The sequence below is a fragment of the Balaenoptera musculus genome, chromosome 14, assembly GCF_009873245.2.
Source record: "Balaenoptera musculus isolate JJ_BM4_2016_0621 chromosome 14, mBalMus1.pri.v3, whole genome shotgun sequence".
In the NCBI taxonomy this organism is placed as follows: domain Eukaryota; kingdom Metazoa; phylum Chordata; class Mammalia; order Artiodactyla; family Balaenopteridae; genus Balaenoptera; species Balaenoptera musculus.
Genome location: NC_045798.1, coordinates 418,363 through 430,531, shown reverse-complemented (window position 1 = coordinate 430,531; position 12,169 = coordinate 418,363). Strand labels below are relative to the sequence as shown.

At 51.6% G+C, this 12,169-nt stretch overlaps 1 protein-coding gene across 3 annotated transcripts in view; it reads right to left on the bottom strand.

Moving 5' to 3' along the window:
• Window positions 1–8,170: 8,170 nt before the first annotated feature.
• GOLGA3 (golgin A3) overlaps window positions 8,171–12,169 on the bottom strand; it is a 44,046-nt gene continuing 40,047 nt past the window's right edge. For all 3 annotated transcript variants that reach the window (XM_036824053.1, XM_036824055.1, XM_036824054.1), the window contains exon 24: window positions 8,171–11,658. In XM_036824053.1, the coding sequence (XP_036679948.1) occupies window positions 11,442–11,658 (217 nt within the window). In that variant the 3' untranslated portion in view covers window positions 8,171–11,441. The remainder of the gene's footprint in view (window positions 11,659–12,169) is intronic.

Genomic DNA, 12,169 nt, shown 5'->3' with positions numbered 1-12,169 from the left:
AGGTCCGCCCGCCCGAGGACCCCGCGTGCCGGGCTTCCCGCGCCACTGCCTGACGGCGCTGCGCCCGGGGGCGGCCGGCGCGGGGCCGGGTCTGCACGCGCGAGACAGGGCGCTCGCCTCCGCGCCCGGCGGCCCGACGGAGGAGCGCGGCCGCAGCCCCTGCAGGCGCGGGGCCGGTGAGGACGCTGTCAGGCAGTGGCGCGGGCAGCCGGCACGTGGGGGTCCTCGGGCGGGCGGACGGCCCCCCGGGGCGGGTCCAGCGGTCCCTGAGGGCCGGGGCGGGGTGTCCGGGGGAGGGGTCGTCCTGGGCGGGCTGGGGCCCGGCCGTGCGGTCCGCGAGGATGCCGCGCTGGGGCTTCAGCCCGCAGGCTGGCCGGGCCCGGGTTCCGGTCGCGGCGGGACCACAAATGAACCGCTCCGGTTTCCCTGGAAACGACCAGCTTTGTGTTGCGCTGGATGGAAACGCGGCTGCTTCGGCAGGTCAAAGCGACCAAGATCCTACAGGCGAACGTCGGGTATGTTACTCTCACGGACACACTTTCAAACAGCAGAGGTTCTGACAGCTTGGGATTCTAGAGAACGAGTTTCTCCGCCGAAGCAAGCCGACTTTCCAGCCGCAGCGTGACTCCTGTTAACTTTGCAGCAGGCTCGTCTCTGCGTCTGGCTTCTCGGGCTCGGATTACTCTCTTAGCCGGAGTAGGTTACTTTCTCACCACCCTAGCCCTGGGGGCTTCCCAGAAACGGATGCACAGCTGTACCTAAGGTGTCAGGCTCCACGCTGTGCGACCCCATTCACTGGATGTTCACGCAAAGGGACAGGCAGGGGAGTGGTCGCCGCGGGCGGGGGAAGGGCTGACTATAAAGTGGCTTAGGGAATTTTAAAGACTGCTGGAAGCTTTTGTCTTAATTGTGGTGGTATCACACAACTACATATGCTTGTCAAAACTCTCAGGCATGTACAATAAAAAGGGTGAATTTTACTGTGTAATTTATACATTAACTTTTTAAATAGAAAAAAACCTAAAGAAATAAAACTGACATCCTTGGTTAAAAAAAATTGGATGGTACTAACAGTCAATTGAGCACAACAGAAGAATCAGTGAATTTGAGGATGGGTGAAATGCAAATTAAACCCACAACGATACTACTTTACACCCACCAGAATGATTCAAATTAGAAGACTGACAGTTTCTAATTTTGATGAGAATGTGGGGCAGTTTTATAATTCTCATACACTGCTGGTAGGAGTGTATAATGAGCCAACCACTTTGAAAACTGTGAGGCAGTTTCTTGTAAAGTTAAATGTAGGCCTCCCTACGGTTCAGCAGTGCAGCCCTAGGTGTGAAAAAGGAAGTTCACAGAATGTTCATAGCAGCTTTATTCATAATAGCCAAACGAGAAGCACCCAGGTGTTTGGATAAACCCCATAAAAATGGATAAACAAATTTGGAATCGTCATATGATAATCCTATGGAGGTTTATTATTAGCAACAAGGTGGCTGAATCTGAAAACCACGCTAAGCAAAAGAACTCCACACAAAAGTGGGAAGGCAAAGCTTATGGTGATAGAAATCAGAACAGGGGTTGCCTCTGAGTGGGGTGGTGAGCTGGGAGGGACATGAGGGGACTTTCACTGTGAAAGAGACGCTCTGCATCTTATTGCGTTGATAGTAATACAAGTACACATTGGTTGACATTTGTCAAAACTCACCAGAATATACACTTAAAATCGGTGCCTATTTTAGTGTAAATTTTGTCTACATTTAAAAAGGAAGAGGGGCTTCCCTGGTCGTCCAGTGGGTGGGACTCTGCGCTCCCAGTGCAGGGGGCCGGGGTTTGATCCCTGGTCAGGGAACTAGATCCCACATGCATGCTGCAACTAAGAGCCCGCATGCAGCAACTAAAAAAAGATCCTGTGTGCCACAAGTAAGATCCAGCGCAACCTAAATAAATAAAGGAAGAGCAAGCACCATGTTAGAATGAAATCTTACCATTTGTTGTTTTTAATTTCTAAGTACCTGACAGACCTCAGTCCCAGCAGCTCCCCAGTCTTGACCTTTCTATGCATCTGTGCCACTGTGCAGTGATGAGTGCCAGGCCCTGGGCAGACCGCCCCTGCCTGCTGGGTGACTGTAGGTGGGTTCTTTCATCTCCCTGTGCTTCAGTTTTCTCAGGGGTAACATGGGGGTAACTGCACCTGTCTCAGAGATGAGGATTAATATGTGCCAGGCTCTTGGTACAGAGCAAGGTGAGGACTTCATAAACGTTAGCTGTATTACCACTTCTTTCATACTTCAAAAAACATAAAAGTTGTATATATATACACCCCTTTCAAGGGTAGCAGGGTCAGCCCCCGTCACGAGGGATTTTGTTATAGTAACCATAAATCCCAGGAATGCAGAGCACGGGACTGATCTGAGAGACTGTGTATTGTGATAGAGGCTGCTGCCAGTAGCACCCGTCCTCTTGATAACAGAAACTCCCAGCTGGAGCTGGACACACTGCTACAAACACACATCCTGTGGCCTGGTGACTCAGTGGAGGCAACAGACGGTGTACACAGCTAGTGAGTGACACCCTTGAACGAGGGTATGCAATGTGCCTTCCCAGACAGTAACAAGTGGGACCTGGAGCAGCTGTCCTAGGCCACAGATGGGACTGGAGGTTAGAAGGCACTTGTGTCCTCGGCACCAGAAGCTGCCCTCATCAGTCCCGTTTTTCTGCTTGGGCTGTTACATGAAAGAGAAACTTCTCTCATTTAAGCCATTGAATTTCGGGGTCTCGTAGCAGCTTTACCAGCCTAACCAGTATCTTAACACCACGATTTTCTGTGGAATCCAGCTAACAATAGGTATCCTATTATGGCTGGATTCTCCTCACCACCATCTAATGCAGTCTGCACTCCATTAAACAAGACTGGGATAAAGGCGGGGTGGGGGGAAACACAATTCCACTATTAAGAAGCCAACCCTGGGCTTCCCTGGTGGTGCAGTGGTTAAGAATCCGCCTGCCAATGCAGGAGACACGGGTTTGAGCCCTGGTCCGGGAAGATCCCACATGCCGCGGAGCAACTAAGCTCGTGCGCCACAACTACTGAGCCTGTGCTCTAGAGCCCGCGAGCCACAACTACTGAAGCCCTCATGTCTAGAGCCTGTGCTCTGTGCCGAGACGCCACCGCAATGAGAAGCCTGAGCACCGCATCGAAGAGTAGCCCCTACTCCCCGCAACTAGAGAAAGCCCGTGCACAGCAACAAAGACCCAACGTAGCCATAAATAAATTGATTAAAAAAAAAAAAAGCCAACCCTACAGATGGCCAACAAACACATGAAAAGCTGCTCAACATCACTAATCATTAGAGAAATGCGATTCAAAACTACAATGAGGTATCACCTCACACTGGTCAGAATGGCCATCATAAAAAAATCTACAAACAACAAATGCTGGAGAGGGTGTGGAGAAAAGGGAACCCTCTTGCACTGCTGGTGGGAATGTAAATTGGTGCAGCCACTATGGAGAACAGTATGGATGTTCCTTAAAAAAGTAAAAACAGAACTACCATATGACCCAGCAATCCCACTACTGGGCATATACCCAGAAAAACCCACAATTCAAAAAGACACATGCACCGCAATGTCCACTGCAGCACTAGTGACAATAGCCAGGTCACGGAAGCAACCTAAATGTCCATCAACAGAGAAATGCATAAAGAAGATATGGTACATATATGCAATGGAGTATTACTCAGCCATAAAAAAGAACGAAATTGGGTCATTTGCAGAGACGTGGATGGACCTAGAGACTGTCATACAGAGCAAAGTAAGTCAGAAAGAGAAAAATATTGTATATTAAAGTATATATGTGGAATCTAGAAAAATGGTATAGATGTATTTGCAAAGCAGAAATAGAGACACAGACGTAGAGAACAAGGGGAAAGGAGGGGTAAGTGATGAATTGGGAGATTGGGATTGACACATGTACACTATTGATACTATGTATAAAATAGATAACTAATGAGAACCTACTGTATAGCACAGGGAACGCTACTCACTGCTCTGTGGTGACCTAAATGGGAAGGAAATCCAAAGAAGAGGGGACATATGTGTACATATAGCTGATTCACTTTGCTGTACAGCAGAAACTAACACAAGATTGTAAAGCAACTCTACTCCAATAAAAATTAATTAAAAAAAAAAAGCAGCCAACTCTATACTGGCCACTACTCACCTGTGAGGTAGAAATGAGAGAATTTGAGATGTAAACCCCTGCAGGGAGAATTGGATTTCCACAAATGAAGAGGAATTAAGTTTAGGAGAACTGACGGTCTTTTGGGAAAGGAGCAAGTTTAATCTAATTCCTGATTGCAGTTTGTCTCTCTTTTTTTTTTTTTTAATTTTATTTATTTATTTATTTTTTAGCTCTGTTGAGTCTTCGTTTCCGTGCGAGGGCTTTCTCTAGTTGTGGCAAGCGGGGGCCACTCTTCATCGCAGTGCGCGGGCCTCTCACTGTTGCGGCCTCTCTCGTTGCGGAGCACAGGCTCCAGACGCGCAGGCTCAGTAGTTGTGGCTCACGGGCCCAGTTGCTCCGCGGCATGTGGGATCTTCCCAGACCAGGGCTCGAACCCGTGTCCCCTGCATTAGCAGGCAGATTCTCAACCACTGAGCCACCAGGGAAGCCCCGCAGTTTGTCTCTTAACTCCACTTCTGACCCCAGATCACGAGAGGGCCAGGGTCCGAGTCACCCCGGAGATTGAGTGGGGAGGTCTAGTTTCACACGTATTGTGAATAGCCTTCAATGAGACGAGGAAAAGTGTGTACGCTGTCACACATGGCGGGGGTCTGGTCAGGAAAGCAGCCCATCCCAGGTGATTCAAGAGAGGAAGTGCAGCCCTGCGAGTGACAAGGGACGGCCACAGCAGGAAACCACCGAGATCCTCGGCAGAAGGCAGGACGGAGCCCAGAGGTGGCAAAGATGCAGCCACTGAGGAAGCTGCACTGGCAAGGGAGCCTGGACATTTCATTTGCAGATTAGCAAAGGGGTTATTTTACACAAAGCTGTCGGGATCTTGCAGAATTTTAAGAGGTCTTGCAGGGCATTTATTCCTAATTCATGAAAATGCTCCGTGAGCAGTGTTTTGTTGTGGTTGACTATATGCAACCACCATTTCTATAGCAAATTAGCACGGAAGGAAACCCAGTTGGTGTTTGCTTACATGTCTCTTTTCAGTTACCGAACTAGGCTAACCGAGGCTTACTGTCAATGAATGAAATCCACCGGCCGAGTGTTCCCCCTGCCCCGATGCCCTGTAATCTAGTAGGAGAAACAGGGACTCTCCAGAGATAACACTGCTGAAAAGAAACATGATGTGAAATGGTATAAACTTAGTTCCATATCTGTAGTGCACACAGGTTCAAGGGTCATTTGGGGTTGGGATCAGGGAAGGTTTTACAAAGTTGACCCAGGTCTGTTTTCTGCTCACTTGTCGCATCCCTAGGGGACAGTCTGCTGGGCCAGAGTCTCCTACCTGCGACAGCCCACACCCCTCCCCAGCTGCAATGACTGCACTGTGGGAGCGTCCCATGTGCCCCAGTGGGGTATTTACACCTAGGAACCACCAAACGCTGCGAATCAGGCTTCTTCCCCCTGCGGAGCTGCTCTGAGACAGCTCCGGGCACAGTGAGCGCCAGCCCCAGCCTCAGACACGTGCTCAGCGAGCAGAGACAAGGCACGGGCAGCTCAGGGCAAGCGAAGCGGGCAAGACGTCCGAGCAAGGCCAGGGCACTCCTGGCCCGTCGTGGGTACTTGGACTGGCCAGGAGAGGCCGAGTCACATGGCAGGAACAGGTCACCCTAGTCTCCAGAGGCTTGAGCGGACAGGTTCATCGCTTGCTCCCATCTGCCGGCCACCGTGGGTCAGCCGCTGGCACTGTCCCTCAGGTAGGTGCTCACGCTGACCAGAGCACCGGCCGAGGCCGAGGCTGTCGCCGTGCGGGCGGGCTTCGCGGCAGCCGGTCAATGCCGTGCACCGTCTCGCCGGCTCGCGGAGCTGTGCCTGCCGCCCCGCAGCGCGCGTCTGCGTCCCGGGCGAATGCTGGCGGGGCCTGCAGAGCCCACCCAGTGCACGCGGACCAGCTAAGAAGAGAAGCCAGCGGGGCTGCTCCTGGCCAGACGGTGGCGGGCCGGGAGGCTGAGCCATGTGCGTGGCACTCGGGCCACCGGAAGGACCAGCAAACGCGTGCTCGGGCGGCAGCGGGAGGGCGACAAGCCCGAGAGCTCGACAGCGTGAAAGGGCCGCCTCCACGGCTGAGCCAGGCTCCGGCCGACGCAGAGAAAGGCGGGGCGCGGAACAGAGACAGGGAAGGAGCCGTGGGCCGGGCTGGGCCAGTGAGAATGGTGCCGAGGGCGGGAAGCCCTGAGGGTTAGAGACCAGGGGACTGTATCGCGATCAGAGTCAGTCAAAGGAAGGGACTCTCTTCTGGATGGAAATGAGGCATTCAGCTTTCAACACACCAAGGCTTAAGCACCGGGAAAATCGCTCCAAAGTGTCCACCAGGTCTTTAGAAATGCACACGGAAAGCTCACAGACAAAACAAAGGCCCTGAGACCCCAGGAGCCGAGAATTACCCCTGAGTGGAGCCTCCTCCAGCAAGTGCCAGACCAGGCGAAGGAGGGCCGAGTGTGCAAACCTCGAGGTGCTTCCAGCCTGACCCAGAAGCACGCTGTTCGGGAGGGGGGTGCCCACTCCGCCTGGGGACGGGCTGGGGTGTGAGAGGGGGCCTGGCGCAGGAGCGCCGCCCTCCGCACCCCACCAAACAGGCAGACAAAGGGGTCAGCAGCCCAACGTCACATCTCCTGCGTTTCCAGGAAAGAGGCATTGCCAAAGAAGGCTGCTTACGAGAACCCGCAACACTCTTCGTGACGTGAAAGCTGGCATGAAGGCAAGCAGAAGAATTCCAATAAATGCCGCTTCTGGTGCGGGCAGTTACTGATTGCTAAGAATTCCTCATTTAGGGAAAGGCTCGGAGACTCTCCCAACAGCTATCACGCTTGTCTACCACACTGGACGTCGGCGGCATAAAGAATCCTACTTCTGTCCCCACCTAGTCAGCTGCAGGACGGATGAGACCGCGTGACCGGGAGGGCTGAGACCAAGTCCTCGGCCTCACACTCAGCGTGCATTTCTGCCCACACTCGCGCCCCCTCTGAGCCGGGGAGCAGCTGCCCGGGAGTCTGCACCTGGACCACTCCGGTACCACCCACCGCACGACCGTTAAGAGGGTGAAGCACAGGACATCTATCCGACGAAGGAGACACAACTTAAAAATAAACCCATCAGCTCGTTAGTTCAGCGCCTGCAAATGTTTAGCAGCTTTACAGGAAAAGGAAAAAGCTCCGATACATATAATCACCCTCTGCATGATTACTGTAGGAAAGAAAATTTGCATCCTCAGTACTTCAGGAAGTTAAGGCCACAAGAGGATGCGGTCAGAGCATCTTCATTTAGGTCTGGGTGGTACACGTAATAACTGACCCTTGGTTATAGAAGCTCACCAGGTGGAGACACAAGAAAACATGTGTCCAACCCACCACAAAATCGAATTCTGTGACCACTGGTTTACTGCTCCTTTTCTGTACGTTTTTTACCACGCTGGTCAAATGATAACACTTAACTGAAGAATGTGCATCCGGTCTACTCTCGCTGATCAAAAATGAAGTACGGATGAAGAAGGCAGGTGAGCCTGGAGAGCCACAAGGCTGCGCCGCGGAGTCACGGCCCCACTGCTGCAGGCCAGGGACAGTTAGTGGAGGCCGGGGGCCGGACAACGCTGGAAGCACGCGTGCAGCGCGTCCGCAGCCTCGGGCGCGGGTTCCCTGTGAAGAAGCGTTACTCCTGTGAACGCTTCCCACCTCCGTACTTACTGGTGTGTGGTGACAAGTGAAGTGCGGGTGAAGAAGGAAGAAACATGACGAGATGCTACACTCCTGCTGTGGCCAAAAGCAGCCACAAGAAGTTAGATTTCACAGCCATCTGAAACTCTGGCAGAACAATAAAATTCTCTTAAGTTATCTGAACAGAGTTGGTAACAACATGAGATAAAAGTTACTCCCAATTATGACAAAATATATATATATGAAAATGAAGGCACGCCAAGGAAATATAAAAATCTTTAACAAAAAATAGTTTATTGCACAAAATTCAAGGAATCCCCAAGCACACTTAAATTTATAAAAAATCAACATGCTTTTTAAAGTTACAATTCATTGTGCATGGTGACACTTTTCCCCTGAATAGCCCCAACCTGAGGACTCCCTTTTAATGAGGAAATTTTTATTAAACATGAATAACTTAAAACCACCGAGTTTTCTAGATCCTCTGAAGCATTCCCGTCAAGGATCCTATTGTAACCTGAGACCACCATACACTGAGAGGCACCCTGCGGGGAGTGAGTGAACTTGAGTGAGGCCCCGAGACTCTCACAGGCCCCGCCCTGTGCACATCACAGCCCCTGGGGATGCTCCAGGACATTTCTCTTTCAGATCCGCTGGTCCCTTTCACTACTAGCAATCTTTACACACAACATTTAATTGTCGTTAAAAAAATACTCAGAGAAGTAGGAATATATGTCACGGTGCCCTTGCAGGCCCATGGCTTTTGCAGTATCCCTATACCAAGAAAAGTCTTTAAACTGAGGAGGAGCTGAATGAGCATTTTCCTAACGCAGCATTCCACAGGCTGTCTTCCTCGAGGCCCACCCTGGCACCTGGACCCCAGGCCAGAGTGTGAGCCAGTTTCACATCTCATCAAAGACACGGCCTGTTACACCTCCCAAATAGTAGAACAAAGGCATGTAAATCTAAAAGATCCGTGGCATCTATCTGATGTGTACCGTGGAAAAATCAACAATAACCACTCGCAGTAAGTTATTTTTGGAACATAAGAAAATCAAGTCATAACACCACGAAGTGTCCAAGCTGACATGCTCTCCAGTGCGGACACGACATACAGGATGAACAACATACACAAATACAGCGCAACAGCAAATGTGTTTGTTTCTACACGTGCTCCAGAGTTGACTGCTGTTTTCCGTGAGGAAGTTCCTAATTCCCACTTCTGCCCACAGCGGAAGAATATTTCAAACGCTGTTCACTAAAGAATCAAGCTCTGGGAGACAGGAGCACCAGTAAAGCCGCTCAGAGTAAAAACCCGCAGCAAACCAAGAGCAGGCGATTCAGTCCAACCTCCCCCTTCAGGGTGATTTGTTAAGGAAGCCCGGACACAAGGGCCCCTGATTGGGAACTACAGGCCAGACGTGACAGCACGAGGGGCACACACAGGACATGGAGGGGGGGGGGGGGGGCAGCCAGAGCGCTCAGGCCAGAGGCAGGCCGGGCGCGCACAGAACTAGAGGATGAAGCTGGCACGGGATGACAGCAGGAGCCCAGACGAGGCGCTGCTGCTGGAGGCGCACGCACGCACACACGCACACGCACGCACGCACACGCACGCACGTACACGCGCACGTACACACGCACACGCACGCACATGTACACGCGCGCACACGCACGCACACACACGGAGGGTGACTCGACAAAGGAAAAAGGGGCGGGGAACAGAGATTGGCTTTCTCTTGATGGATATACTCAGGATTCCTTTATCCTTTCCTAAGGAAGAAGATACACTGTGATTTTTCTGGAAGACCTCAGCAAGGAGAGAGAAAGCAGCTACAAAATGAGGCTAAGTGTGATTTCTTGGCTCTAAAATTAAAACAAAAGATATCGCAGCCAAAATAAATAAGAACATAAATTACCATTTTTTCTTTTCCAATGGTACGAAAACAATTTTGTCGAAAATGATTTCCAACTTAAAATGAAGAGTAGAATAAAGTTTTCAAGTATAGTTTCCAAGATTAACCCTGTACAAATGATATACATATTTTAGAAGTTCCAATACTTGCTGGGGAATTTTTTTAAACACTAAACATCTTTGTGATTAATGCTACTTTAATCTTATCAATTAACCTTCTAACAGCATACTGTGAGAGAACACAAGCAGATTAAAAACACCACGCTGTTTTCTCCACAAGAGAGACCCAGGTGATGCGGTGACACGAGCGTGTCTGGCCTTATCAGTAACACCGCAGACTTCATCTTCAGACCAGCCGACCTGCACAGGGGGCCACACAGACCCGTTCTCTCTCTCTCTTCTCTAACTTGGAAAAATAAACATTATTTTAGATCATCTTAGCAAACTAGGGGCAAGCTTACAAACCTCGAGTCTCACAGTCACTCTAGGCGGGACCTCACACACTTGGGGTGTCTGATTTCAAATAAACCTCAGGAGACCCTCTCATGCTGACCTGCCCCTTTCGCTGCTCTCCAGATGAGAGGGTCAAGGGCCTTCTCACCCTTCTGAAGGCTCTCACCACACAGAGGCCAGCCTATCTCTTGACGACCACACAGGCGCTGGTGGACACTGCCACACAAGGGCAAAGAAGTGTGAGGCCTGGGGAAGCCCGGCTCCCTGGTTTGCAGCCTGCGGGAGCCCTGGCCCTGCTCCTCCTCCTCGCTTCCCCTCCCCTCCTCTCTTGAGGCCTCTCCCCACGCCTCACACGTCAGGTCAGCATGTGCTGACCGTGGTGTCTATGTGGGCGTCCTGGGGGCCATCAGGCCTGCCCGGGGGTCGGCCACGGTGAGCGAGGCCATGCAGGGCCAGGGGTCAAACAGGTGGGCGTTGTGCACTCATGGCAAGGAAAGACCCTCAAAATAAAGTGAAACTAAAATAACAACTTCTGCCTAAGAATATTTGGCTTTAGAAGGTAAATAAAATAATTACATTTCTTAAAACATAATTTTCTGACATTCCTAAATCCTACAAGTACGTTACTTCCTAACTGCAGATTTTCAAAAGGCAATCAATAAAAAGACAATTCGGGTCATTCTTAAATAATATGAGCATATACTTTTTAAAGATTAGATTATGATTTCCGGTATTTATATACACGTTCTATGGAGAGATGGCTATTGAAAACAGAACAAAATAAAATAAAAACCAAAGGTGCAAACGAAGTCTCGCTCCTGCAGGGAGGAAAGCTCTTTCTGAATCAGACAGGAAAGTGAGAAGCCGCACGCAGCCATGCAAGGCCTCCGCCAGCGACCGTCCGAGAGCAGCGTCTACGGTCAGGCCTAAGATACCTCCTTCTGCAAATAACCCTTCAGACACATTCAAAATGTCTCACTGAGACCTAAATTAGGTTTTTAAGATTTGGTCACTTCGTGGGAAAAGCTGGTTGTGACCTGCAAAAGACTATCATCAATTCTCGACTCTCGTTCTGTTATTCTACTCCTTGTAACGGCCTACGTAAAACTTAACTTTCATCTCTTAGAAAGACATAGAGCGCACAGTCAGATAAATAACACGGAGAAGAGAGCACTCCTGCGGGCAGCTACAAACACTCGGGGTGCGGATGCTCGGCGGGCACCACTCCGGAGCGCTCTCTCACGGCCCTGCTCTGACCGCGCTGCTCCGCGTCTCCTCCGGGGTTGGCGCGATCGCCCGGGCGGGAGGGGCTGGCGGGGTCCCCCTGCGTCCACGAGGACAGCGACTCGTGCACAGTGACCGCGTGTGCCTCCATCTGGCGCTGCAGGCTGTCCATCTCCTGCCTGGGGAGACAGGGGAGGCGTGCGGTCAGACGAGAGCCGGGGGCGCTGTCCCCCCCAAGAGACAGCCGGCCACCTCGGACCCAGCCCTGACGGCAGGTCGCTCACGCACACCCTCGGGGGCCCATCGGGCCTCTCTCCTGGGACAGCACGAAAGGGACTCTGGGCATTCTCCTGTGCACCACACAGAGGCCGACACGCCGATCGGGGAGAACGTGGGAAAGACAGAGCCGAGGGTCTGTCCTGCAGGGCGTCCGCTCACAGGGCCAGAGCCACACCTGCCCTCGCCTCAGACACGGGCCTCCCACTGCCCGGCGCGCAGGGTCATTTAGCTCCGGGCAGCTCCCACCTTGCAGACGGAGGGAGAGGCACGGGACCAACCCACCGCCAAGAAACACCACGGAAAAAAAAAAAAAAAAAAAAAAGAAACACCACGGAGCCGCTCGCCTCTGCTGGACGTGCGGTGCTGGCAACAGGGAAGATTCTTCCAACTGAGACCTGCAACTTATTTGTA